The sequence below is a fragment of the Pteropus vampyrus genome, unplaced genomic scaffold (genome assembly GCF_000151845.1).
Source record: "Pteropus vampyrus isolate Shadow unplaced genomic scaffold, Pvam_2.0 Scaffold69, whole genome shotgun sequence".
Taxonomy (NCBI): domain Eukaryota; kingdom Metazoa; phylum Chordata; class Mammalia; order Chiroptera; family Pteropodidae; genus Pteropus; species Pteropus vampyrus.
In genome coordinates, this window is record NW_011888850.1 from 6,390,745 (window position 1) to 6,414,980 (window position 24,236).

The following is a 24,236-nucleotide window of genomic DNA, read 5'->3' on the forward strand; positions in this document are numbered from 1 at the left end:
GGTCCTTTGTCTGAGCGCCGGGCGGGCGGCGTCGGGACGCGCCTCCTGGGGGTCGGAGTCACGGCCCCGCCGGGGACCGTAGAGAGATGTGCGGACCAGGATTATCTCCCCAAAGCCGTTCTCACATGACTGTGTCCCCCATGCTGTACGGACACAGTCCCCTGTTGGGGCTGGGTGAGAGCAGTCGCAGCCTCTTTCACTTCAAGGAAAGCTACGAAATCCCGAGATTTGGGGAGACTTGAAAGACACGCTGACCTCCGTGTCAGCGGGAGGGAGGCGCTGGCTTCCACTGTAGGGTCCTCTGGGAGCCTCTCGAATTCTGACGAAGGATCTGGTCTCGCCTGGCCAGCAGTTGGGTTGGACGGGTTCAAAGGAATGTCCGCAGTAACCTGGAATTCCAAAAGTGAAAAGTCCTTTTCCAAACAAAGTCCCCAGTGCAAACACTTTTCCTTTTGTCACCGTCAGTCAGCTGCGTGCAGACAAAGGTTTCAGACAGAGTTCCATCTCAACAGTTTCAGAGCTCCAAGGTTTGCACAAGGTTTTTGGTTTTTTTACTGAGCATCTCTTTTTGTTGTACATACTCAGAAATTTCCATTAAATCGATGCAAATATTAGGGACTGTTTTCTTGCCCTGCCGAGCAGAGTGGCTTAAAATAGTACCCAGCCCCCTGTCCAATTTGTGGAAGTACTTCTTTCTTTTCTTGAGAAGGTCATGACTATTCTTCAGCTGGGAATATGATTCAGAACAAGCTTTTTTTTTTTTTTTTTTTTCCCCTATTTGTGCAACCAGTATTTAGTAAAAGCCTTCTGTATGCTGGAAACTAGTAGGCACTTTTTTGGAATTAAACTTTTTATTATGGGAAATAGCTAGGCACTTTTAATTCTAACGGCAATGTATTCAAGACCAGAAATATTTCCCCTGTTTCCTAGAGTGAGGGAAATAAATCTTTCTATGTTTCCTAAAAGGATAGTTTTTTAAAGGTTTTAGTGTGGTGATGCCCTGGGGTGTTTTAGGGACAGATGTGTCTGGGAGGCTCAGGTGGCATAGTGATTTGGTGAGGTTACAAGGAACAGCCATGAATGCACCTGTTGGGTGTACCCAGAATCTCTTCCTTGTGCGTAGTTCGGTTAGAAGCGAGTTATGTTTATTTTTCTTGTAATCATTAGTAGAGACTGAATGAGGGAGAGTTGTTTTAGCAGACCTGGCCTTTGCTGCAGTGACCTCCATTGATGTCAGGCAATTACGTTAGATACAGATAACTCGTGTCTGGGCTCCGGGAATGTCAGAGGCTGGTTGACACTCCAAGCTAAAGAGAGGATGCTTGATCAGGTAATTTTCCTTTTGAGGTATCTCCAAGCTCCGAGATGTATGGATCTTAGGCCCTCGAGTAAAATTTGGTTTCTGGTTTTTCACCCTTTTCCATCACATGTGCTTGTAACTTTTTTTCTTTCATTCTCAATGCTCTTTCTTTTTCCATCTCCCCGTCTTTTTTTTTTTTTTTTGGTCTCTTCTTTGTTCTGTATAAAAAATTTCTTTGTTCTGTATAAAAAATTTAGTCTCTTAGGAAAGTACCTACTGTCTGGCCTTGGAATGCTGCTTCGCCCCCCACGCCCCAGCTGTTTTTGTGTTATCTTTCAATAAAGCAAAATTCCTCTAGAAGGATCTTTTGGAATCTTTATCATGTAACGCCTGTAGCATCTGTTCTGTTGGAAAAGAGTCTGCTTTCTTCTTCAACTAAGAGAAGTGAATTCTGCAAGCAATGCCAGGGTGGAAGCCCTGAAGAAGAGGGGTCATTGCCAGAGGCAGCCATCCGCACACCACACCACTTGTTCCCTTGACCCTGTGGGCACAGTGTTCACAGAGGCCCGTCACACCACTGGGTACTTTTCCTGCCTATACTTAGAATTATAGTTCAGCATGTTCTCTTTCATTAGAAGATAAATTTACTTTGGAAAGGAACAGTAATAACCCAGGACAAACAAATGCATTCTTGTTTCTTCCATCCCCTATGCGAGTTAGTCTCCCCATAGAGCCTAGTGTGAACGTTAATGACAAACTCAGAGAGAGAGAAATGGTAAAAGTGTTTCAAAGCTTACCTTGGCCGCATTTATTGTATTTTGCTAAATAATGTAGTTATTTTGTGAGCAGCTCTTGCCTCTTGAATTAAACTAATAGATATCAATTACTAAAAGTTGTAAACATCAAGCCCCAAGGATAGCATCTAAATCGCCAGTGTGAGTGTACCACTAAAATGCAGAAAGAGAAAAGTATCTTTTCCCTAATATGCTAGGCATACTCAGGTGCTCCTTCAGAGGAAAATGGGGACGGGGGGAGCTTATGTATATTTCCTTTTACATCCTGAGCCATCCTGCCTTTTGAGCAGCAGAACATTGGACATTCTGAGATTTACTGTCAAACCCTCTCTTCAGATATTAGAAGATTAAACCTTCAGTGAAAAGGGAATGGATTAAATATTTCACACTTATATTGTGTGAGACATAGTGCTGGGCACTGTATGTTTATTATTTGCATCTTTCAAGCCCTAAAAGTTAATCGAGGGATGTTACATATGCACAGTTATACGCTGAGGCTCTGTCGTAGAACACGAGTTGAGTCAGATACCTAAAGTCTGATACCAGCTTTATTACTACCATCTGCAGTCACTTTACCGTTCTGAGCTTTAAGTGTCTTCCTCTATAAAAAGATAAGATTTACAAGTTCATATTTATAAGGATAGTAAAAAACTTAACACTTATAATGTTCCAGGAACTATTCTAAACATTTTACATGGATCAACTCATTTAATCTTCACAGCAATTTTAGGAAGCAGTTGCCTTTATTATTACCATCTTTCAGATGACGACGTTGAGACACAGAAAGGTGCTGGCCCAAGGTCACACAGATAGTAAGTGGCTCCGCAGTCAGTGCTCCATTACATAATACTTTTAAAGGTCCTTCCTGCTTGATCATTATATAACTCTAGCTGATTCATAATGCACCTGTATTTAAAGTATGTTGACCTAGAATAGCAGACTATTTGGGGGTGGAAAGTGGGGTGGAGTTCAGACGTGAGGACGACTTTGCCCAGTGTTGTGCACTTGTTTTGTCGCAAGGAAAGTTGCTCAGCCTTACTGTGAGCGGTCTGCTTTGCAGTTTTAGGTCCCTTTCCTGCCCACTCAGCAGGCAGGAGGAGAGCTGCAGGCTTCTCGGGCCCCTCGGGCAGGTCAGGCCATAAGCACATTGCAGCACTGCATTTCAAAAATGACAAAAGTTTAAATCACGCTAACAAGATGGTTGTCTGAGGAGGTGTGCTAATTTTGCTTACCCTCCAGTTCCCAGGTGGAAGGAGGTGACTCTTGTATGTTTGTGCTGTGGAGACAGTGTCAAGAGAGTATCTGAAATGCGATTGATCAAAAGCAGGATTCTCATGGTCGCATGGCCACTGGTCAGCCTTGTTCATTTGTTTAACATCTTCTTTGAGAGAATTCAGCTATCATAAATTTCACCCATCTAAAGTGTACTACTCAGTGGTTTTTAGTATATTTACAGAGTGCAGCCATCACCATAACAATTTTAAAACATTTGCTTTATCCTCAAAAGAACCCAGTACCTGTCAGCAATCATTGCCACCTCAACCCCTCTTGCCCTTGGAAACCATTAATCTTCTGTGTGCATCAGTTTGCCTTTTCTAGACATTTCGTATAGAAGGAGTCATATATTATGTGGGCTGATGTGATCGGCTTCTTTTACCCAGCATAATGTTTTTTGGATTCATTATTGTTCTAGCATGTATCACTACTCCATTCCTTTTTATTAACAAATAATATTCCATTGTATGGATAGTCCACATTTTGTTTTCCCATTCATCAGTTTAGGGATAGTTGAATAATGGTGCTGTGAACACTTGTGTTAGATTTTTGTGTGGATGTGTTTTCATTTCTCTTGAATATAAACCTAGGAGTGGAATTGCTGGGTTGTATGGTAACTATTTGTTTAGCAGTTTGGAGAACTGCCAGACTGTTTTCTAAAGTGGCTGCACCATTTTTCTTTATTACTAGTAATGAAAGTCGATTCCTGTTTCTCCACATCCTCGCCAACACTTGTTATTGTCTGTCTTTTTAATTATACCCATCCTGGTGACTTCAAGTGGTATCTCATTGTGGTTTTGATTTCCTTTTCCCTAATGACTGAGGATATTGATCATCTTTTTATGTACTTATTAGCCATCTGTAGATCTTTTTTGGAGAAGTATCTATTCACAGCCTTTATTCATTGGTTAATTGAGTTTATTTTTTCACTGTAGAATTGTAAGAGTTCTTTATTCCGAATATGAGTTCCTTATCAAATATACGATTTGCAGATATTTTTTCTTATTCTGTAGGTTGTCTTTCACTTTCTTGATGCTCTCATTTGCATCACAAAAGTTTTTAATTTTGTTGTCTAATTTATCAGTTTTTTTGTTTTATTAGCTTGTGCTTTTAGTGTCATATCTTGAGACTACTGCCTAATCCAAGGTCATGAGGATTTACTCCTGTGGTTTTTCCAAAAGTTTTTATAGTTTTAGCTCTTACATTTAGGTCTTTGATACATTTTGAATTAATTTTTATGTACGATGTGAAGTAAGGGTACAACTTATTCTTTGCACTTAGATGTCCAGTGTCCACCTCTTTACTTATGCCTGGTGTTAGTGATAGTGCCACGAGCCGGGATATTTGAATACCTACGTGCAAAAGGTTGAAGTCAGAAAACCCTGAGTTCAGACCTCAGTTCTGCTACTTACTAGTGCTGAAACCTGAGCAAGTTACTTAATAACCCTGAGCCTCAGTTTTAAGATGACAGCAAGAATAATAGCCATACAAGAGTTGTTATAAAGATAAAGTGTATAACATATACATGAACCTGCCTGGTACATAGTGCACTTAGGGGTAGGTTAATTGAATAGCTGTTTTGATTAACGATGCCAAAAAAATTCAGTTTATATTGCCTTTATGCAAATTGTGACTCCTTGTGGCTTCTGAGAGTATATATATTTTGAATTTCTTAAATCCTACCTTTGGAAATTGGATAGATGTCAAGTATAAAGGAAAAGATTCAAATAAACCATTAGAATTTCAGCATTGACTCTGCAGTCCTGTGACAGTCCTCTTTGGATGAATGATGATTACAGATCATGTAATTCTGCATATCACTGGTCTGTATTTTTGTTTCCGGCAAAAATTAATTAATTTTTGTTAAGGAACATAAGAGGCATTAGACCATAGCCTCATTGCCACTCTGTCAAAAGCTGCACCCATCTTCCCGTCAGTTTTGTTGTGTGATGTGGTCAGAGATGCTGGGAGTGGGCCATGGAGTCTTACGTCGTTGAAATGGTCTGTGGACTGAAGAAGCCTGGGAACCATTGTTCTCGGACTGAACTGTCAGTGTTGAATTCTTACCACTTCCTGTTACCATTACTTTCATCTTGTTTAGAATTGAGCAAAAGCCAGTTAAATTCCATTAGGAATAGATTTGAGAAAGGCAGAAAAATAGGCAATGGAGCTGTCACTGAATACAAGACAGATGAATGAGACAACAGGGAGGGTAAGTCCAAAAAATACCATGATGCTTGGGCATTTCTTTCTCTGGATCCATTTCACGTTGGCTTGTGGAGGACGTAACAGGACCAGGAGAGATGAAGAAATGGATAAAACCTATAGAGTTAAGCAGAGAGAGAGCTGACCTTTCTGAGTATTCCTGTCACATCAGATGAAGCAAAATATTATTTGCTTAAGAATCAACCCCATGTCCTTCAGATAGAATCGTTCCTAGACACTGCAAAACAAGGATGGTGCTGCCTTGATTATTAAATACCAGAGGAATGGTTTCAACAATCTACTTTTAACACTAATAGCTCCCCACCATTTATTCATTCATTCATTCATTCATTCAAGAAACACTGAGTATCAGCTTCTTACCAGACCCTGTGTGGGTGTTGGGGATACTGTTTTGAGTAAGACGCAATCCTTGTTCTCAAGGAGATCATAGTCTAATGGAAATTCTACTTAACTATGAAAATGCTCTTCCAGCTAAAATCATGATTTTGACCTTTAAGCTTTTATGTAGTTGTTCTGAGGCTGTGTCTTGATAAGGCTTAGAGATTGCATTGCATATGTCTGGTCTTGAGGTTCTGTTAGGTGTCACCTATCACTGTCCAGTGTCTTTACTGGAATTTTAAAGGCAAATTTGGGGCACCCCTGGCAGGCTGGAATGTTAGTCTTTGGTTATCCAGTTTGGCATCACAGGCATCCTGTTGCTTTTCTGCCTCTGTTGGCCAATACATACTGTTTGGATGGAGACCAGCACTTCAACTTCTGAGGCCAGGGCAAACAGCCGGAAATTAGTACAGAAGAAAGTAATTATGTGAGGAAGGTCTAAAACTGGTCAAAGCAAACAGGCATACCTTTGTCAAGAAAAATGTAGAGAATCCTTTTTCAGAGTGGTCAGGTAAATCTTCATGGAGGAGGGGGGACCAAAGGGTGGGTGGAATTGGCCTCACAAAAGGGGGAAGGGGAGGGAGCAGAAGTGACCCTCAGTGAAAAAAACCAGCAGGACTCAAAAAAGGGAGTTCTTGTCTGGGAGCAAGAGGAAGTACTGAGTGGTGTTGGGCTGGGATTTGGTTACTAAACCAAGCCAAACTTGATCGTTTAGAATTGGTATGGCCAGCGGAATTAAGTGATGTGCTCAAGTTGACACATCTGGTGCTTATGAGTCTGAACTTGAACCAAAGTTTCCTGGTTCTATTCTCTTGGGTTAGGTGATGGCGGGACATAGAAGAGGCATTGCCCAGAACAAATGAACGTAACAAATAAATACCCAGTTTGGAAGCCCAGAGCACGCAGGAGAGGTGATTTACAACAGGCTCTAACAGTAGGTTCTAAAGAGAATTCAATATAATATGTTGTAATTATAGCCTCCTCACCATGTGTGTGCCTGACTCCCCAGTGGATTGTCCCTGTTTGAGGGCTGGGATCTTCTTTTCTGTACATCACCAAGCCCAGCAAATTATAAGTGCTCAAAAAATGCTTTGCGAATTAATTAATGGTAAATTACAAGCCTATAATTTAGCTAATGCTTGGTTATTATCTGTTACTATTAGGGGTGTCTCTTCTTCTCCCCTGCTCTACAGCTGTAGCAAAATTCTTACTGGCTGACCTGGCAGAAAAACCCAAGGCTTTGTTATCCACTGTCCCTCCCATCGGAGCTCCCCTGAGAGAGCTGAGTTATGGGGAGGGCTCTGGCGAGGTGGCATATGTCCAGCACCAGGGCTGGACAGTGTAAAACACCGAGGCCGTGGCGGCCAGGGGTCAATAACCATGCTTTGTTTCAAATAAAAAATGGTAGGTTTTTGAAAATAGTAACATACTATCTAACGTCCATAACGTAATATATTACAACCATCGTATAGTATATATTGATTATGAACACAGCAACCATACTTCATGGTGAATAAATTAAGTCGTGACTTATCTCTTAAGAGAGATTGTCGATCCTATCACGAGATTTAATCTCACTTTATTTTCTTGACATTAGTTACTTTCTCTTGAAATTGGTTCCATGAAAGAATTGACTTTCCTGTTATTTTATATTAGGATAGAGATTTGCAGGTTTTGAAAGCTGAAACTACTAGACACTATTAGGCTCATGCTGTAATTCTGTAGAAAAGAATCTGAAGCCGAAAGAAGTTAGGGACTTAGTCACTCCTTATGCTTCTTCCGTTCTGTACCAGCCTAGTTATGGTCACTGTTTTTTCTCTTACAGTTGATGAAAAAGCACCTTTCCCTTATTTTATTTATTTTTTTTTTACTTTTGGCTTAGTTTTCTACAGAAGGATGTAAATAGCCCCTTCCTATGTTTTTTGCTTTTCTCCACAGCGGCATTTCATTATGGAGTTTTAAAAATTCACAATGTATTAATGTTTTCTTTTTTCTTTTTCTATTAAACAGTAAGGTTACAAACTGTTTTCCCTTAACACCTGATTGGCAAACATTCTGAAGAAAGCGTGACGGGTTCTAGGCAGAGTGGTGTGTCCTCACTGACAGTTCACTCAGTGGACACCCTGCTGCTTGTTCTAGTTTAGGGTGTCGTCGTGGAGCCAGGGTGGAGTGAGCCCACTGTAGCCTCACTCACACCGAGTATAACTGAAAACGCTGAACAAAATACTAAAAACAACTGTCCGAGCACTCTGAAAAGTGAATAACGGGCAGACTGGGGAGGGAAGACTAAACCTGAACTACCAACATGATAAAGATGAACACTCTTGAAACAGATGAAAAGGTAGAGATTCCTGGAAGAAAAAAGGTAAACTATTAAAAAGAACTAAATGGACATTTTAGAACAAAAAATGTACAATGTTCGAAATTAAAATAACTCAATAGATGGGCTCAAAAGAATACAAATGACACAGGAAAGAACCAGCGAACTTAAAGATAAGTCAATAGAAATTATCCGGTCTGAAGGACAGAGAGAAAAAAACACTGAGGGAAAAATGAGTAAAGCTACAGGGACCTGTAGGACCATAGCAGAAGATCTAACATTCTGGCATCGGAGAACGGAAAAGGGGAAAGGAGAAAGACATTGGTGGAGGAAAAGGCCTTGAAAAAAACAACTCCAATTAGGTGAAAATTACAAATTTACGGAATCACGTAGCTCAACAAATTCCAAGCAGTATAAACTCAAAGACATACCCATACATATAATGAAACTGCTGAAAACTGGAAAAGAAAAAAAAAAAATCTCAAAAGCAGCAAGAGATAGGAAGATACATATAGGGAAACGACACTGCACTGTCTGGGATTCGTTATCGGAAAACATGGAGGCTGGAAGACGGTGCAGAGCATCGCTGACGTGCTGAGAGAAAGAACCGTCGGCACAGAATTCTATATCCAGTGAAATACTCTTCAAAAGTTAAGGTTAAATAACATCCTTAGACAGAAGAAAACTCTAGTAAAGACATGGCTTAAAGGCAGTTCTTCAAGGTGAAGGAAAATGCTACCAGGGTAAATTCAGAACCTCGGGATTAAAGGAAGAGCCGCAGAAATGATAACTGTCTGGGTCAACGTAATAGACTTTTCGTCTCTCTTAAGTTCTTCAAAATGTGTATGACTGCCACAAGCAAAAATTAGAACATCAGCAGTGGGGATTTTCACTTTACGTAGATGTAATACAAATTGTAACTATGGCTAAAAGGACTTGAAATGGTAAAATATTAATTCTAAGCAGGCCAAAAAGTTAAATATGTGTTTCTCCCCAGCCCTCAGCTCTTCTCCCCCTTCTAGAGATTGCATTTCATAAACCTGAGAACAACTAACGGAAAAATACCAAGAGATATAGCAAAAAAATCCAGAAGAAAGCCGGATTGGTCGTATCGGTATTAAACAAAGTAGACTTTCGAACAGAGAAAATTGCAAGGAGTAAAGAAGACATCGCATAATTATAAAAGGGCCAATTCGTAAAAAAAGACAGGAATCCTAAAGTGTGTATGTCTAAAACCAGAAGGTCAAAATACATGAAGCAAAAACTGATAGAACTGAAAGGAGAAATAGATCCACAGTTATACATGGAAACTTCAACATTTTTTCTGGAATCCGTAGAACAAGTAGATGGTAAATTATCCAAATATTTAAAAGATCTGAACACTGTCGACCAACTTGACCTAATTGACATTTTAGAATAATCCCAACAACAGCAGAATACTGCATTTTTCAAATGCACGTGGGACATTCAGTAAGATTGACCATGTTGTAGACTGCAGTAGAAAACCTGCCAAATTTAAAAGAATGTTCTGTGTCTTCGATAAAAGTAAACTAGAAAACAATGACAGAAAGATGTGAGAAATGCCCAAATGTTAGGAAATTAAACAGTACACTTCTTAGTAACCCATGGGTCAAAGAGGAAGTCTCCAAGAAAATTAGAAAATATTTTCATCTTAAAATGAAAACACAATAGTGATTGGCCAGAAATAAAGTATGTGTGGGTGGGAGTAGGGCTTAACTGCAAAGGAGTACCACAGAGGAATTTTGAGGGGAAGATAGTGGAGTTTTTCTGCATAGAGGACTATGCACTTATCAAAACTCAGAACCGTTAACCAAAGAAGAAATTTTACTGTGTGCCAATTTAGAAATAAAAATTTTTCAAAAATTTAAGTGTCTTTTTAATGGAGTACAGTTGTTGTTTGTTGTTTGTTTTAGTGATGTGTCTGGATGAGCTACTTTTCACAAGGCTGCTGAGTAAAACACAATGTTGAAAAGAAGTGAGAGCAAGCATCCTTATCTTGTTCCTGATACCTGGAGAAAAGCATCCAGTCTTTTGTCATTAAGTATATTTGCTGTGCCTTCAGTCAGGTTGAAGAAGTCCCCTTCTATTCCTAGTTTATTGAGAGTTTTTATTATGAAAGGATGTTAGACTTCGTCAAGTGCTTGCTTTTTCTGCGTTTAATGAGGTATTTATTGGCTCACTTAACTGAAAGTCCAGAGCGTTTCTTATCTGTGGGAATGACATGGTCTAATTGATGTGTTCAAAAACTGTCATAGATTTGCTTCCTTTTCCTTCATCCTTGAAGTCCTCCCACCCCCTTCCCTTTATTTGCAAATCATGTTTAGGTCCCATTTGAAGGCAAAGTGACTCCCAGCAGCTCCACACAAACATCTTTAAGACACCCTCCCCCGCCCTCCCCCCCCAACACTCAAAAAAAAGAGAGAGAGTCTCCATTTCTTTTCCATTTTTTCCCAATCCCAGCAAAAGTCCCAGCATCATCTCTGGTTGGCACTTCGCCATCATGGAGTGGATCATTGAGGGCAGAGGATGTGAAGATCCATTTGAGCCTGAATCACATTCCCATCCTGGAGCTGGTCAGCCACACCCACACTACATGGCTGGAGCGCGGAGATAGGGGTTTTCAGTACTAGAAATGTGGGGGGAGGCGGGGGCAGGTGCCAGGGTGCCAAAAATAAATGTCCATTATATTTCCTATGGTGAAGTAATCCAGAATAATACAAAGCATGTGAAATTGGCATTTAAATACTTTTATTCTCCTACCCCATCCTTAGCAGCGGTAGTTCACATGAGCTAAAACTTCTTCCTGCTTATTGAAGTTTCTCATTTAATCCTCCCAAGCCAGGAATTTGGCTGACACCGCATTCCATCTCCAGCGGAGGATGGCAAGAGAGGGAGTGGGAGTTGGACAGGAAGATAGTCTAATGTTAATCCAAGGGAGCGGGGACTGGTACAGACCCACGGTTTCCGTCTACTCTTATGTTACCCGGAATACCTTGTCATTTCCAAGTGTATTAGCAGGGGTTCTCCCGAGAAACAGAACTAATGAGATATGTGTGAGGAGGTTTGTTATAGGAATCGGCTCATGCAGTTATGGAGACTGGAAGTCCCACAGTCTGCTGTCTGCAAGCTGGAGAACTAAGAAAGTTGGTGATGCAATTCTTGAGTTCAAAGGCTTGAGAATGGGCGGTTGCGGGGCAGGGGGTAAGGCCTGGTCTGAACTTAGGCTTCAGAACTAGGAGTGCCGGTGTACCAGGGCAGGAGAAGATGGACGGATGTCTCAGCTCAAGCAGAGAACAAACGCAGCCTTACTCAGCCTTTTTGTTGTGCTTATGCCCACAGTAGATTGCAGGTTGCTCACCTGCATTGCCGAGGGCCATCTTGTTTACTCAGTCTGCGGATTCAAATGCTAATCTCTCCCAGAGACACCCTCACAGACACACCTAGAAATAATGTTTTACCAGCTGTCTGGTCAACCACTAGCCCAGTCAAGTTGATACGTAAAATCAACCATCATATACCAACCGAAGTAACTGCAGATTAATTTAAAATAAGAAGTGGATTGATTAATGGCCTCTTTATCATTCATGCCACTTTTCTCATAGAATTCATCATTCTCGAGCTGTATGTGAGCTTCATCCTGAGAGAACAGTGTGTCCCAGTACTACTCTGGACTCTCTGCCTTTAAATGAGACTCAGATTCATAATGGGAATGAGATTTCTGTGGTCTCGTCATGTGCCTTTGGAAATTCCAGGAACTTTATGCTTTAAAGAAAGGTTATTCTTGGTCATAGTTTTTGTAGTTACAATCTACAGAAAACATGATATATTTAACTTCCCCTGGTATAATTGTAACTTCTAGGTAAATAACATGAACCTGTTACAGGGAACCTATTGTTTCAGTTACTATTATTGTTTACTAGCTACTTTCAGAACTTACTGCAACCTTGCTTTGGGGGGGAGGAGGGGGGCGGCCGGGGGGAGGTTGTTAACATTTTTCAGATACCTATAAAATAAACCTAGTTTAGTATCACATTTTTTTTTTTTTTTTTAGACTTTTTTTTTCATATTTCAACAACTCAAATCAGGAAGCATCTCAGCATCAGTGCCATGTCATAGCTTAATAAGCAGGTTCTTTTTTCTTTCTTGTGACACATAAAACAATGACATGTCTTAAAATTGGAGTTTGATGGTTAATTTTATGTGTCAACTTAACCTGGCTCAGGGGGTGCCCAGACATTTGGCCAAACATCATTCTGGATATATCTGTCAGGGTGTTTCTGGGTGAGATTAGCATTTGAATGGTAGATCCAGTAAAGAAGATTGCTTTCCCCAGTGTGAGGGGGTTTCATCCAATTAATCAAAGACCTAAATAGAACAAAGAGGCTAAGAGGGAACTAACTCCTCCTGCCTGAGTGCTTGAGCTGAGACATCAATCTCCTGCTTTCTGACTGGGACGGAAACCTCGGTTCTTGGGTCTCAGAGCCTGCCTTTCGGACGGACTGGAGTTACAGATCGACTCTCCCGGTCTCCGGCTTGCTGACTGAAGATCTTGGGATTTCTCAGCCTCCATCATTGCATGAGCCAATTCCTTACAATAAACATACATATACACACACACAGTTGGTTCTGTTTCTCTGGAGAACCCTGACTAATACAGACGGGGTGCTAAATTTGATAAAATACAGTGGTCGAGGGTATCCTGAATTCCTTCTACTCAAAAGTCAAGGGGGATTTGGAGAACGTTCCTATCAAACAGTCATGGGAGTTGAGCTGTAAGCGAGAAGGTGTTCCTGTTCTATACCAGGATAGGTGCTGTTTGATCATTCTAGAAATCAGACTTGGGAGTTGTGAACACCAGGAGCTGCAGTGTGGAAAGACCTCATTTTCTTCCCAAATCTGTGTACTTCCTGTGTGACCTTAGGTAGGTCGCTTAATCTACCTGGGCTTGGTTTCCTTATCTATAAAATGGGTTGGTCTGACTAGGCGATTTCAGGGGCCTCTTCCATTTCTCAGGTTCTCAGGAATTGGTTCCTCTGTTTCAGTGAGAGGAGGTGGCCTGCGATGTGAATAGTTAGGCTCTCTTTCACAGGGCCAAAATTTCACCACTACCATCTAATTCCAGGTGTGCTGTTTCTCTGCTCAACAAGACATAGTCTGATGGTCAGCGTGGTTTCCTGGGTTGTAGTGTTTGGGCCGAGGGCAGTGGCCTTCAAGTTTGAGTCTTCATAGAATTTGAAGCCTAGGTCAGGAAGCATCACTTTGTGACTTAAAAGTTTAAAGTTCATCCCAAGAGGTTTGCCAGCCTTATTAATAACTGACCGGTGTCGAGATAACAGCGTGGGGCTCCTTATGTCCAGTTAGGGTTCTAGCTGTCTCCCTGGGAAGGAGGTTCTCAACATAAAGTATAATAGGAAGAACATAAGCTATAGTTTTAGAAGAGATTACTTACTTTTGGTGAGAAAGGCTTGTGTGGCAGCATATTTCAGAGACCGCTATGAGTTACTAGAGGGTAGATGTTGAGAATTTGTATTTACCCAGTTTTGTTTAAGGAAGTGAGAGACGTGGTACCTGGCAGGCCTAAATATTCTGGATCCTAGAAAAGCAGACCCCAAGAAGGTAATCAGTGAGTGAAACATCTCACCTGCACCTGACTCCTGTACCTGAGCTTAACTTCAGCATCCTGACTGCATACGTAGTTTCCCTGTACCATGATCTTAGGCTGCGGATGCTCCAAGAAGTGCACTCATCTCCTGTTATATGTAATATACACTGACACCATCTTGACGCTGATTGGTGTCTTATGCACCTGGTTTGTGTGAATCAACCCCCAAGGGCCCGTCGTCAGGTGTCTGTTCCTGAGCAGCCCCTGGGGCTCTGCCCAAAGCCTCTACCACCTTCTCTCTGGCTGCCTCAGCCTCAGAAGAGTCCCATGAGAAATGTATCCCGGAAGGGCAGTGGCATTTCAGTAGACCTGACCGAGGAAACTGACCAGGCTTGTGCAGGGGGCAGTAGGGGAAGGGGGTGGTCACAACATTGAGAAAGAAGACCGAGCTCGAGCAAAGCCCGGATGCAGGAATGCAGCCAGTGTGCTTTGTCCAGAATATAGGTTGTGGAAGAGGACTAGATGAGATATATACTTCAACTAACTATGGTTTGTTCCCTGAAATTCTCTGAAGAAGTTCAACCCTTAAATGTTTTAAGATTACTCCATTTCAGCGGATCAGTATTAAATAGTAAGTCGGAGTTACTGGTTCCTCGGAGTCATGTGATCCTAGATAGGCTTATTAGCACTTAGACTGACGTTGAAAGGGCATTAGAATCTTCTGCCTCATTTCTAAATTTGGGGTAATTTTTTATAACCAGAGGGGAGGAGAGCAAGTGTGTGATAACGATGGTCAGGAAACAATAATCTTTTAAAAAAGTTGGAAACCTCAGATTACTAGTACTATATTGGGAACAAGGGAATGAAAGTCACCTCTGTGGGTGTTTTTGATTTTACAAAAGTGGAATCAAATGTACATGTCTTTACTAACCTACTTCTTTCCACCAGAATTTCCCCAGGAATGTAAGCTCCTCGGAGCTGGAGCCCAGCATCGTTCACTGTTAGACCCCGTTCCCGTGTTCTGGGAGGCACCTCAAGCACAGGCAGTAACTGAGCCCCTGTTCCTGCTTCTGCTTTCAGGTTGGCAGCCTCGGTGGTTCCTGCTCTGTGGAGGAATATTGTCCTATTACGATTCCCCTGAAGATGCCTGGAAAGGTTGCAAAGGGAGCATCCAAATGGCAGTCTGTGAGATTCAAGGTGAGAAACCAAGAGAGTTGCAGGTTTTATTTTTCTGTCTCCCCCACCAAACTATAGAAGCACTAGCCTCTGTGTGCCATTCTCTGCCACCCCTATAGTACAGACAAAAATACATAGTGTTATATTGCAAAAGGAAGCTTTGCAAATAAAAAAAAACTGCAGCCAGTTCTTACAAAGTTGGTTAAGAAAGTAGTCATAATAAATGAGAGCCATGGATATAACTATGCACCTATTGTTCATTCCTTAGTCACCTGCCCACCTGGGGCCAGTGGCTATTGCAAAACTTAAGTCTTTTTACTGCAGCATCAAACGCTTCTGTGTTTGAGTCAGGACACACACACCTTCCGGCCAGCACCACATACTCAAAACAAAACAAGCAAACACCTGACAGACCTCCAAATACTCTTTGCTTCTTGGTTTTGGAAATCATGAGCCATACTGAGAAGATGTGGTTCAGAAGCAGATTAGAAGGGAATTTGGGGGGTTGGTGGGGTGTTGGGTAAGGTGAGTGTGGTTTGCTTTCCAGTAAACCCAAGGAAACAGAGTGCACCCTTACCTGTTGGCATGTAAGTCTCTTTGACCTCAAAGCAGCACACTTTACACACACATGCACCAAAAGAAAGAGTCCCTCTCTATTCTGCTAAAATATCTTAAGGAGAGTTGGGCAATTTTTTTTTTTTTTTGGCCAAAATCTTGGTGCTATCATGGAGCCAGCTGCAGGATTTTTCCTCTTCATCAGCAGAAACATCCAGGAAGAGATAACTAAGTTAGGAGAGGTAGCAAGGGCTGGCATCCTCTCTTGGGAGAAGCCTTCAGTTACTGGAACTCATTGAGCTCAAGAATTTGGGTGCAGTGCAGGCTACCCAGGTAGGACTCTTTCTGACCTCCCTCTACTTTTCTTCCAGTTCATTCTGTAGATAATACACGCATGGACCTCATCATCCCTGGGGAGCAGTATTTCTACCTGAAGGCCAGAAGCGTGGCTGAGAGACAGCGGTGGCTTGTAGCCCTGGGGTCAGCCAAGGCCTGTCTGACAGACAGTAGGACCCAGAAGGAAAAAGGCAAGTGTTGGTTGTCCTGTGGTCCGAGGACCTTGGGAATCACGCACTGGCACCTCTGGGTCCCTCATTTGTTATCTTGCTTCTGACCACCTGGCCAGCTTTTTGTACCATGCAATTGACACAGAACACAGTGGAATTTAATCCATGATCTCTAACTCTCTTTCTTAGCACATCACAGTGGAAAGAGTTCAGACTTTGGACCAGAGATAGCTGGGTTCAAATCATGGTTTTGCAGGTTACTGGCTTTGTGACCTTGGCATATGTCGTTGAATCTTTCTGATCTTCAGTTTCCTCATATTTTAAAAAGAGGTAATAACCGATAGTAGAAGGATGCCGCAAGAACCAGGGGTGAGAGGACGCCGTCTGTACCCAGAGTCTGGCACAGAGTTTACCTTTGGCGAGGAGGAGCTGAGCCGCAGTCGCCCGGGACGGGGGCTTTCCGCAGTGACACCCACTTCCCCTCCCTTTCCTTGGGATCGGATGGATACTTAATTGTCAGGTTGCCGCTGCCTAATGCTCATTAACTTGACCTCATTCAGTCTCCTGTGAACCATGGCACAGCTTTCTACCTGGACTGGGTCAGGAGTGCCAGGGCTCACTGCCTGCGCCCTCGTTGCCCCCTCCCAGCCACCTAGCCCCACACGTACACCCGAAGAGACTGGAGGGAGAGGGGGGCCTCTGAGAAAAGTGTTTCAGGGAATCTTTCTCGTGACAGATGTGGCAGATGTGCTTTCCAAGTAGACACAGCAGAACGGCCTCTCTCTTGGTGTTTTAATGATAAATCAGGAGTGAATTTTAGACATTGTCAGTTTTGACTCGGATCCGGGGTGACGTCCAGCTTTTGTTGGATAAAGACCGGCAGCAGTGGCTGCAGCCGAACTCTCGGCCCGGGCCGATGGGGGAGCAGCAGGTGCTCAGACAGGTGCGCAGACAGGCCGGCCCGGTGCTCTGAATTAACGAGCCATCTCATCATTGGTAATTGCACATTACAGGACGCTGCTCCCCAGTTTTGAGCACTGTGATAGCAGGTAGATAGCTGTGACCCAATTTACAGACAGGGAAAAAACTGGGACAAAAATTGAACCTTTGACTGTCCTTCGTTCACGAGTCGATCCGAAGTATGCTGTCCCCTATCCCTGTACTAATCATGCAAAAACGTTGGCTCAAGAAGTAAAGTAGATTACTTCAGAAGACTGGAAATCTCCTTTCTGTTTTTCTTGCTCCCATATCTTCATCTATATTCTATCTGTAACCCATACCATAAACATCTGACTTTAGGCATAGGTTATACAGTCCACTATCTGTATAGTGTATTAACTAATAAATCATTTATTCATTTTGATAATGACTTATATTATCATCATTTTGTCATTTAGAGTTTGCTGAAAACACTGAAAACTTGAAAACCAAAATGTCGGAACTAAGACTCTACTGTGACCTTCTTGTTCAGCAAGTGGGTAAAACAAAAGAAGTGACCGTGACCGGTGTGTCCAGTTCTGAGGTAAAATATTATTTCTCTTAGCCACAGGGATGCTTGCTGTCTCATCATCCCTGACTAGCTTGGATTTTACTTTTTTTTTTGGAGGAAAGAAATAATAAAATTCAACAAAGAAGAAGTGTGAAGCATTTCAGCATGTGGAAGTATCTAGTTTTCCTTCCTGGAGTGAATTCAAGATTAGTTAATTGCTAACATTCGGAACCTTTAAATTTAGTACTGAAGCCCTAAACTATATTTCTTCCAGTTTGTATCACTCTTTAGAACACAGTCTTACCTCTAGCAGAGCCATTTCTGTAGGTATTACTACGGAGATGCCAACATCCTATCTGTCAGTGATGCGTGTCTGTCACGTTCGATGAAACTAACAGGATTTTATTTCACCGCACTAATTGTGCTTAAATATAGACTAGTGCTTTCAAAGCCGGATACACGGCTTTTGTTCTCTCCATCAGCAGCGAGGACTACAATTTTTAACATTTATTAATAAAGTTGTCATCCTCTCATCTTAAAACATACATTAAAAGATCTATCTGGTGTTAAGCTATGTATTGAGTGGCTCACATTAACCAGAGACGGTCTCTGCTCTGCTCTCTAAGAACTTACAATCTGGAAAACAATGCCTGCAACGTGAAGAATCCATAGATGTAATTAATGGTGTTAAATTACTTTTCTGAGGTAGTAGAACACTATGCTGCCTGCAGTATATGTGCTTTGAGTTTTTGTAACAAAGGTGATTAACTCACTTCCATTCACTGCCTTCTGGGCTCTCTTATTCAGCAACTGCCTGTCGTGTGCAAGACTGTTGTGGGATGGGGGATGGCGGGGGGGGGGGGCACCAAAAACATCCTGTTCTTGGGATGCTTATGGTGTAGAGCAGTGCGATTCTCAACCCAGAGCAGTTTTGCCCCTCTGGAGACACCTGGCGGTGTCTGGAGACATTTTGGTTGTCATGACTGAGGGAGTGCTGTTTGGCCAGGATGCTGCTTCACGTCCCTCAGTGGGCAGAAGTGCCACTCCTGTCCCCTGGTCTCGGAAACAGCCAGCCCCAAGTAGAGGTGGAGCAGCTCTGGTCTAGAGGGATGGGAGAATGTCCCACAGCAGTTTTCAGTTCAAGGAAGTGCTTGTAGTAAGTGCCTTGGGAACTTGATCATGAACCTGCTGTTGTGATATTGTAATTTTAAAAAGCAACATATATTTGATTTTCAACCAGTTCCTGACACAGAGCTCCTAATACCTTTAGAATCTCCTGTGATGAGTGCGATAAATGTGTCTTTTGTTATGTTAATGTGGCAACTTTTGGAAAGTATCTAAGGTTGGGGGCTGATTGGTGGTGCACCCAACCATGCAATTAGAGGGTTGAAACTTTGTCCCAGCCCCCACCCTGACCTTCTGGGAGGGAAGAGGGGCTGAAGATTGAATTTAGTCACCAGTGGCTACCAATTTAATCAATCCTGCCTGTATAATGGAGCTTCCATTATTCAAAGGACAGGGTTTGGGGAGCTCCCGAGTTGGGGAACATGTGGAGACTCCGGGAGGTAGACCCAAACGAGGGTCCAAAGCCAAATGCCCAGCAGGAAGGTTTGCAGTGGAGACATTCAGCTGTTTATTTGTAAGACGCCAGGCAAAGAGAATGGGAGGCTGTAGCTTAAAACCCAAGCCCCGCCCTGGTTTCTGAACAAGGGTTTCAAAGGCAAAGGTTGGCAGTGAGAAGCAGGAGCCTTGGCAGGCAGGTGTGATTGGACAGCTTCATGACGCGGCCGGGTGTGGCACGATGCAGTGAGTGGCTTCAGCTCTGCGTCTTCCTGCACAAGAGACCCTTCACTTCGGACAGCGTCCCAGTGTCCACTTCTGGTCACGTCCTTGTCCTCTGGTTCCATGAGGGTGCAAAACTTTGGGTCCAGGTGCGGCTCGAGGTCAGAGCTCTCTCTCTGCACGTGTCTCGGCTGCATGACTTGCAGTTTGGGTTCGTTGTCTCTGAAAGGCAGTTCAGTATCTTAGAAACAGGGCAGGGCCGTTTTGAGATGGTTCTGTGGGTACCGTGGAAGCCTTGACCCCATTCCTGCGTGCCTTGCCCTGTGTACCTCTTCATTTGGCTGTTCTTGATCCTGTAACTAGTATATGTGCTACGACGTAAAGAATCCTGTATCCTCTTACAGTCGTGCTCTGCTTAACGGCAGATACTTTCTGATTGGTGGGTTGAGGCCTTACTTTTCTGGGAAAGCCCAGCATGGAAACTTAGTTACATTTTTGGTTTGCTGACACATTTAGGATGAGCGACTCCATTTGGGCCCAATCTGATTACAATAACACTACCGAGTGTCACTGTGCTCCAGTCAGGGCGTGGCTTCAGTTTCCAGAACAACATAGGAATGTCGGCATCTAGAGGAAGAACACCCTGAACAAGTAAAAAAATTTGGAGGGGAAAATAATAATTAGATGTTCAAAAGAATTCCAGTTCCAAAAACCCCGTGTGAAAGCAAATCGTGTGATATTGCTTTCTAGTGCTTCTGTCACAGAGCTTTATGTTTACTCAGGCAGTGGGAGTCATTTCCCATTGATCCCACTGATCGTCAGTCTCTGTGATTCCCTGTTCATGTCCGCCACCCTTATGGACTGGAAACTCCATGAGGGCTCCATGCCCAGGCCTTCAGCTGGAACAGTGGGTGAGTGTGAAGGGTCAGAGCGAGGGTGAGGCTCGTGTATGGTTAATAGACAAATTGGACTCAGTCTTTTTCTTTTAGAACTGATGTATATATTTGTTCAGCAACATAGGTGGGTACATTATTATTATTACATTGTGGATAACAGCCTCTAAGGACATCCCACAATTGGGCTTTTTCTTTCTTGGCAAGGTAAAGGAGTCTCCCATCTGGTTGTTTCGTAGGAGGGAGTTGATGTGGGGACTTTGCTGAAATCCACCTGCAATACTTTTCTGAAGACTTTGGAAGAATGCATGCAGATTGCAAATGCAGCCTTCACCTCCGAGCTGCTCTATCGCACTCCCCCAGGATCCCCCCAGCTGGCCATGCTCAAATCCAGCAAGGTGAGAGCCCAGCTCAGCTTGGCTGCAGCAGGGGTAATGAAAAGTTCAGGTGACATACCGAGCGTTGTTCTCCATCACCCTTTGGCGACTGCTAAGGACTTTTTTTAGCGGACTTTCCTTTATGTCCACTTTTATATCTGTCCTCAGTCCTCCATATCCAGTCAGTTATTTTGGGCTATTTTACCACCTAAACATGCCTGTAATGTAGCCAACCTCTCCTCTCCAGCTTCCTTGTCCAGTGAGTCCTGCTGAGATTTGCAGAGGCCTTCTCACTCGTTGCCATCAGCCTGACCCTTCCAGGGAGCTTGATGGTATTTCTAGTCATGCAGTGTAAACTGGACCACTTTACCTAAAAAGCCTTCTAGCAGCTCCCTCATTGCCCCTGAGCTGGAACTTCTTAACCCCTTCTCACATCCCCAGCCTCTTTCTCCGTCATTACCTGGCTTGGACATGTTACCTGCTTGTAGCTCCCCTCACATGTGTTTGCTATTTCCTAGTGCCAAGAAGCCTTCTCACCTCTTTCCCTGGTTAGCTGTTACTCATCCTTCAAGATTTACTCTCTCTTCTTGAATCCCTAAGTTGGGCCAAGTCCTCTTCCCTGCCTACCCTTATATTAACCTTACTCTGTAGTGAGATTACCTTAAGGGCAAGAGCCCCATACTGTTCACCTTTATTCTTCCAGCGTTTGATACAGTGCTGCATCATAGTTTGGTATTTATTAATGTTTAATGAGCACAATCGAAATTATAAGAAAGCCAACCAACAAGGCTTTGGCTGTAATAATTAGGTCCTTCAAAAGGCCATCTTCCTTTACCTTAGAAGTTTGGGTAGCCTCATTATGAAGAATGAGTTGGGATCAATGATCCCCTTCTGGACACTGGGATGGTGTATATTATGGTCATATTTACCACTTTCATGTGTGATAAAACTATAAAAATGCTCTGTTGAACGTTTAACATGTAAACCTCTATTTCTTTGCTTCTTTTAAAGATGAAACATCCTATTGTCCCGATTCATAATTCATTGGAAAGGTACAGTAACTTTTTTCGTTTTTTCTTCTTTCTAAAAATAAAAAGGAGTATTATTATTCCTTGTTTTTTTTGTTATCTTTTTTTTTTTTAAATGAGAATGTTTTGACTATCTGGTGGTTTTCCTAATGATCTGAGATGACACCAGAAAGAAACAGTATCTGGTCCTCCTCAGCCTCAGCCAGTGCAGGCCTTCCATCCCTCAGTGACTGCTGGGGAGACGTGTGCATGTTTCCTAGGCTGGCTCTCACCCATCACGTCAGTCACTAGTAAGTGTACTCTTACCCAGAAAAGACAGTGCTATTTTGTTTTGTATAAAAATAAAAATCTTAGGTAGCTTTACAGATTGAAAAAAGAACTTAATTTGAAAGTCTAACATCAACGTCTATTTTTTCCTCTGAAGATGCCTTTGATTTAAAAAGGAAACATTTATATAGTAGTATTATTATTTGGGGTTTTTATTTAATTATTTGATATAAGCATTCTCGTATTTTGACAGTCCATCTATACATTTGTCCTCTAAAGTTATTATTTAACATTTCATTTCTAGATGCTGTTATTTGCTTCTTTAGTACAAGGAGTGTTTCCAATTTGGTTATTAACAGTTTTCTCCTGCCCTAAATATTTCTTCTAAAAACATCATTATACATTTTTTATTTTGAGATATTTCCTCATTATACTATATTGTTCATTGCTAAGTTAAAATATGGTATTTCTTCAGAAAACAAATGCTTTTCCTGGAGTCATCCTGTAGCTTGGGCCTTTTCTCTTTTTTATGAGAAGAAAATATATTTGTGCTGATTTGCCTGGTCCTGGTCACTTACAGTAAGATGTCATGATTGTTCCATGACAGGATCGTCTGTTGCTTATATATTAAATTGCTTTTTCTGTTACTCTGAAGAGCACCGTTTCCTCAGGAAGCCTGTCCTCCTGGGTTGGTCTGTCGCACATACTTAGCAGCAGGGAGTGTGCTCCCCTGACCACAGCATGTGGCTTCCGGACAGTTAACTGCTAGGCAAACACTTGGATGTGGCCAGTGATTTCTAGAGCCAGGAAAGAAAAAACCTCCCAGGGAGAACGTGAGGAGAGTGGGAAAAGCGTTAAATGTGGTACCTGTAGAAAGCTGATTGAAACCCAAAGAGCTGTCAGTGACGATTTCCTGTTGCTTGTGGGGAGCAGGAAGTCTGAGTCAGCTCAGGGAGCCTGGAGACAGGCCTGCTGCATCACGGCAGAGACCTACCTGCCTTGGAGGCAGGAGGGTAAGAGAGCTAGCTTGATTTAGGAGTTCTGTTTTGTAACTGATGTTAAAAGAAGTTGGTAGTTGTGAACCCTTCCCCCATCTCTCAGAATAGGATCTACCTGGGCAGTCTGTATATGACCAAATAATTGGACCTTCTGGCTTTTTTTTTCCTTTAATTTCTAGACAAATGGAATTAAACAATTGTGAAAACGGATCTTTAAATATGGACATAAATGATGACGAAGAAATCGTAATGAAAAACAAGAGCTCCTTATATATGAAATCTGCAGAGATAGATTGCAGCATATCAAGTGAAGAAAATACAGATGATAATATAACAGGTAAAAACAACAGTAAAGCCCAAAGCAAACCATGGAGCAATATGAGGGTTTGAGTCATTATCCCTGTTGTGACACTCGTGAGGGATTGACCTCAAGACAGCGCCTGAGGCAGATGCCTTAGCTTGACAACAGGTCACTTGACAACATTCTGCCATCCCGTCTGACCGCAGTTGAAAAGGCAGAGTGCAGGGGGATTTTCCCGCTCACCGTCTTGCCTGCGATGCTCATGGGCCGCAGTGAGCAGTAGCCGTCGCACTGGCTGTTCAGACTGTGAGTATAGTTGCTGGCCTTCTACTCGGAATCTCAGAGTCCTTTGAACTTAGGCCACAATGTCAGACTTAAAAGTGTGTAAAGTTATAGCAGGTCAGTTTCCCATCCTTCTGGTTTCTGTTGAGGCCTATGGATGTTAGAATGCACCAGCCACCATCAGGTTTTCACCTGGCCTTCTCTGTGTTCATTTGGGCCAAAGTCTCACAGTTCAGGTAATGCTGCCCTTTGAAATTCCCAATTACATTGTCTCCAACCACTAAAAGCAACTTCGGAGCAGCCCAAGACAACTGTATTAAAGCCTTTAATTGTGTTATAAGTGTTTAATAAATATTTTGAAAATAAAATTTAAAAAACTTTTCTCCTCATCTCCTTTGAAATAAGAGACCCTGTTTTTTCCAGGTGAGTTGGGGAAAAAGTGCGTTTTCATAGCTATTAATATAAGGCACACAATCCACACATCACTGAAACCTTGTCCCTTGAGTAAATAACAAAGACAGGAGAATTTGTGTAGAAACAGTACTGTTATTTGACCCCAAAATATAGCATCTAGGAATTTGTCCATGGGGAATAGTCAGATTTAAGGACAAATCTCTGTGGACAGAGCTGTTCTTTATGATATTACAGTTAATTCTTATTATTCAC

At 42.4% G+C, this 24,236-nt stretch overlaps 1 protein-coding gene across 3 annotated transcripts in view; it reads left to right on the plus strand.

The window, feature by feature from the left end:
- Positions 1 to 14,818: 14,818 nt before the first annotated feature.
- Positions 14,819 to 24,236, plus strand: part of PLEKHA8 (pleckstrin homology domain containing A8) — a 50,719-nt gene continuing 41,301 nt past the window's right edge. For 2 of the 3 annotated variants that reach the window (XM_023531525.1, XM_023531526.1), the window contains exons 1-6: positions 14,819 to 15,113; positions 16,019 to 16,174; positions 17,551 to 17,675; positions 20,557 to 20,715; positions 21,706 to 21,746; positions 23,167 to 23,324. In XM_023531525.1, coding sequence (XP_023387293.1) covers positions 14,828 to 15,113; positions 16,019 to 16,174; positions 17,551 to 17,675; positions 20,557 to 20,715; positions 21,706 to 21,746; positions 23,167 to 23,324 — 925 coding nt within the window. In that variant the 5' untranslated portion in view covers positions 14,819 to 14,827. The remainder of the gene's footprint in view (positions 15,114 to 16,018; positions 16,175 to 17,550; positions 17,676 to 20,556; positions 20,716 to 21,705; positions 21,747 to 23,166; positions 23,325 to 24,236) is intronic. The other variant, XM_023531524.1, reaches the window with a different exon arrangement.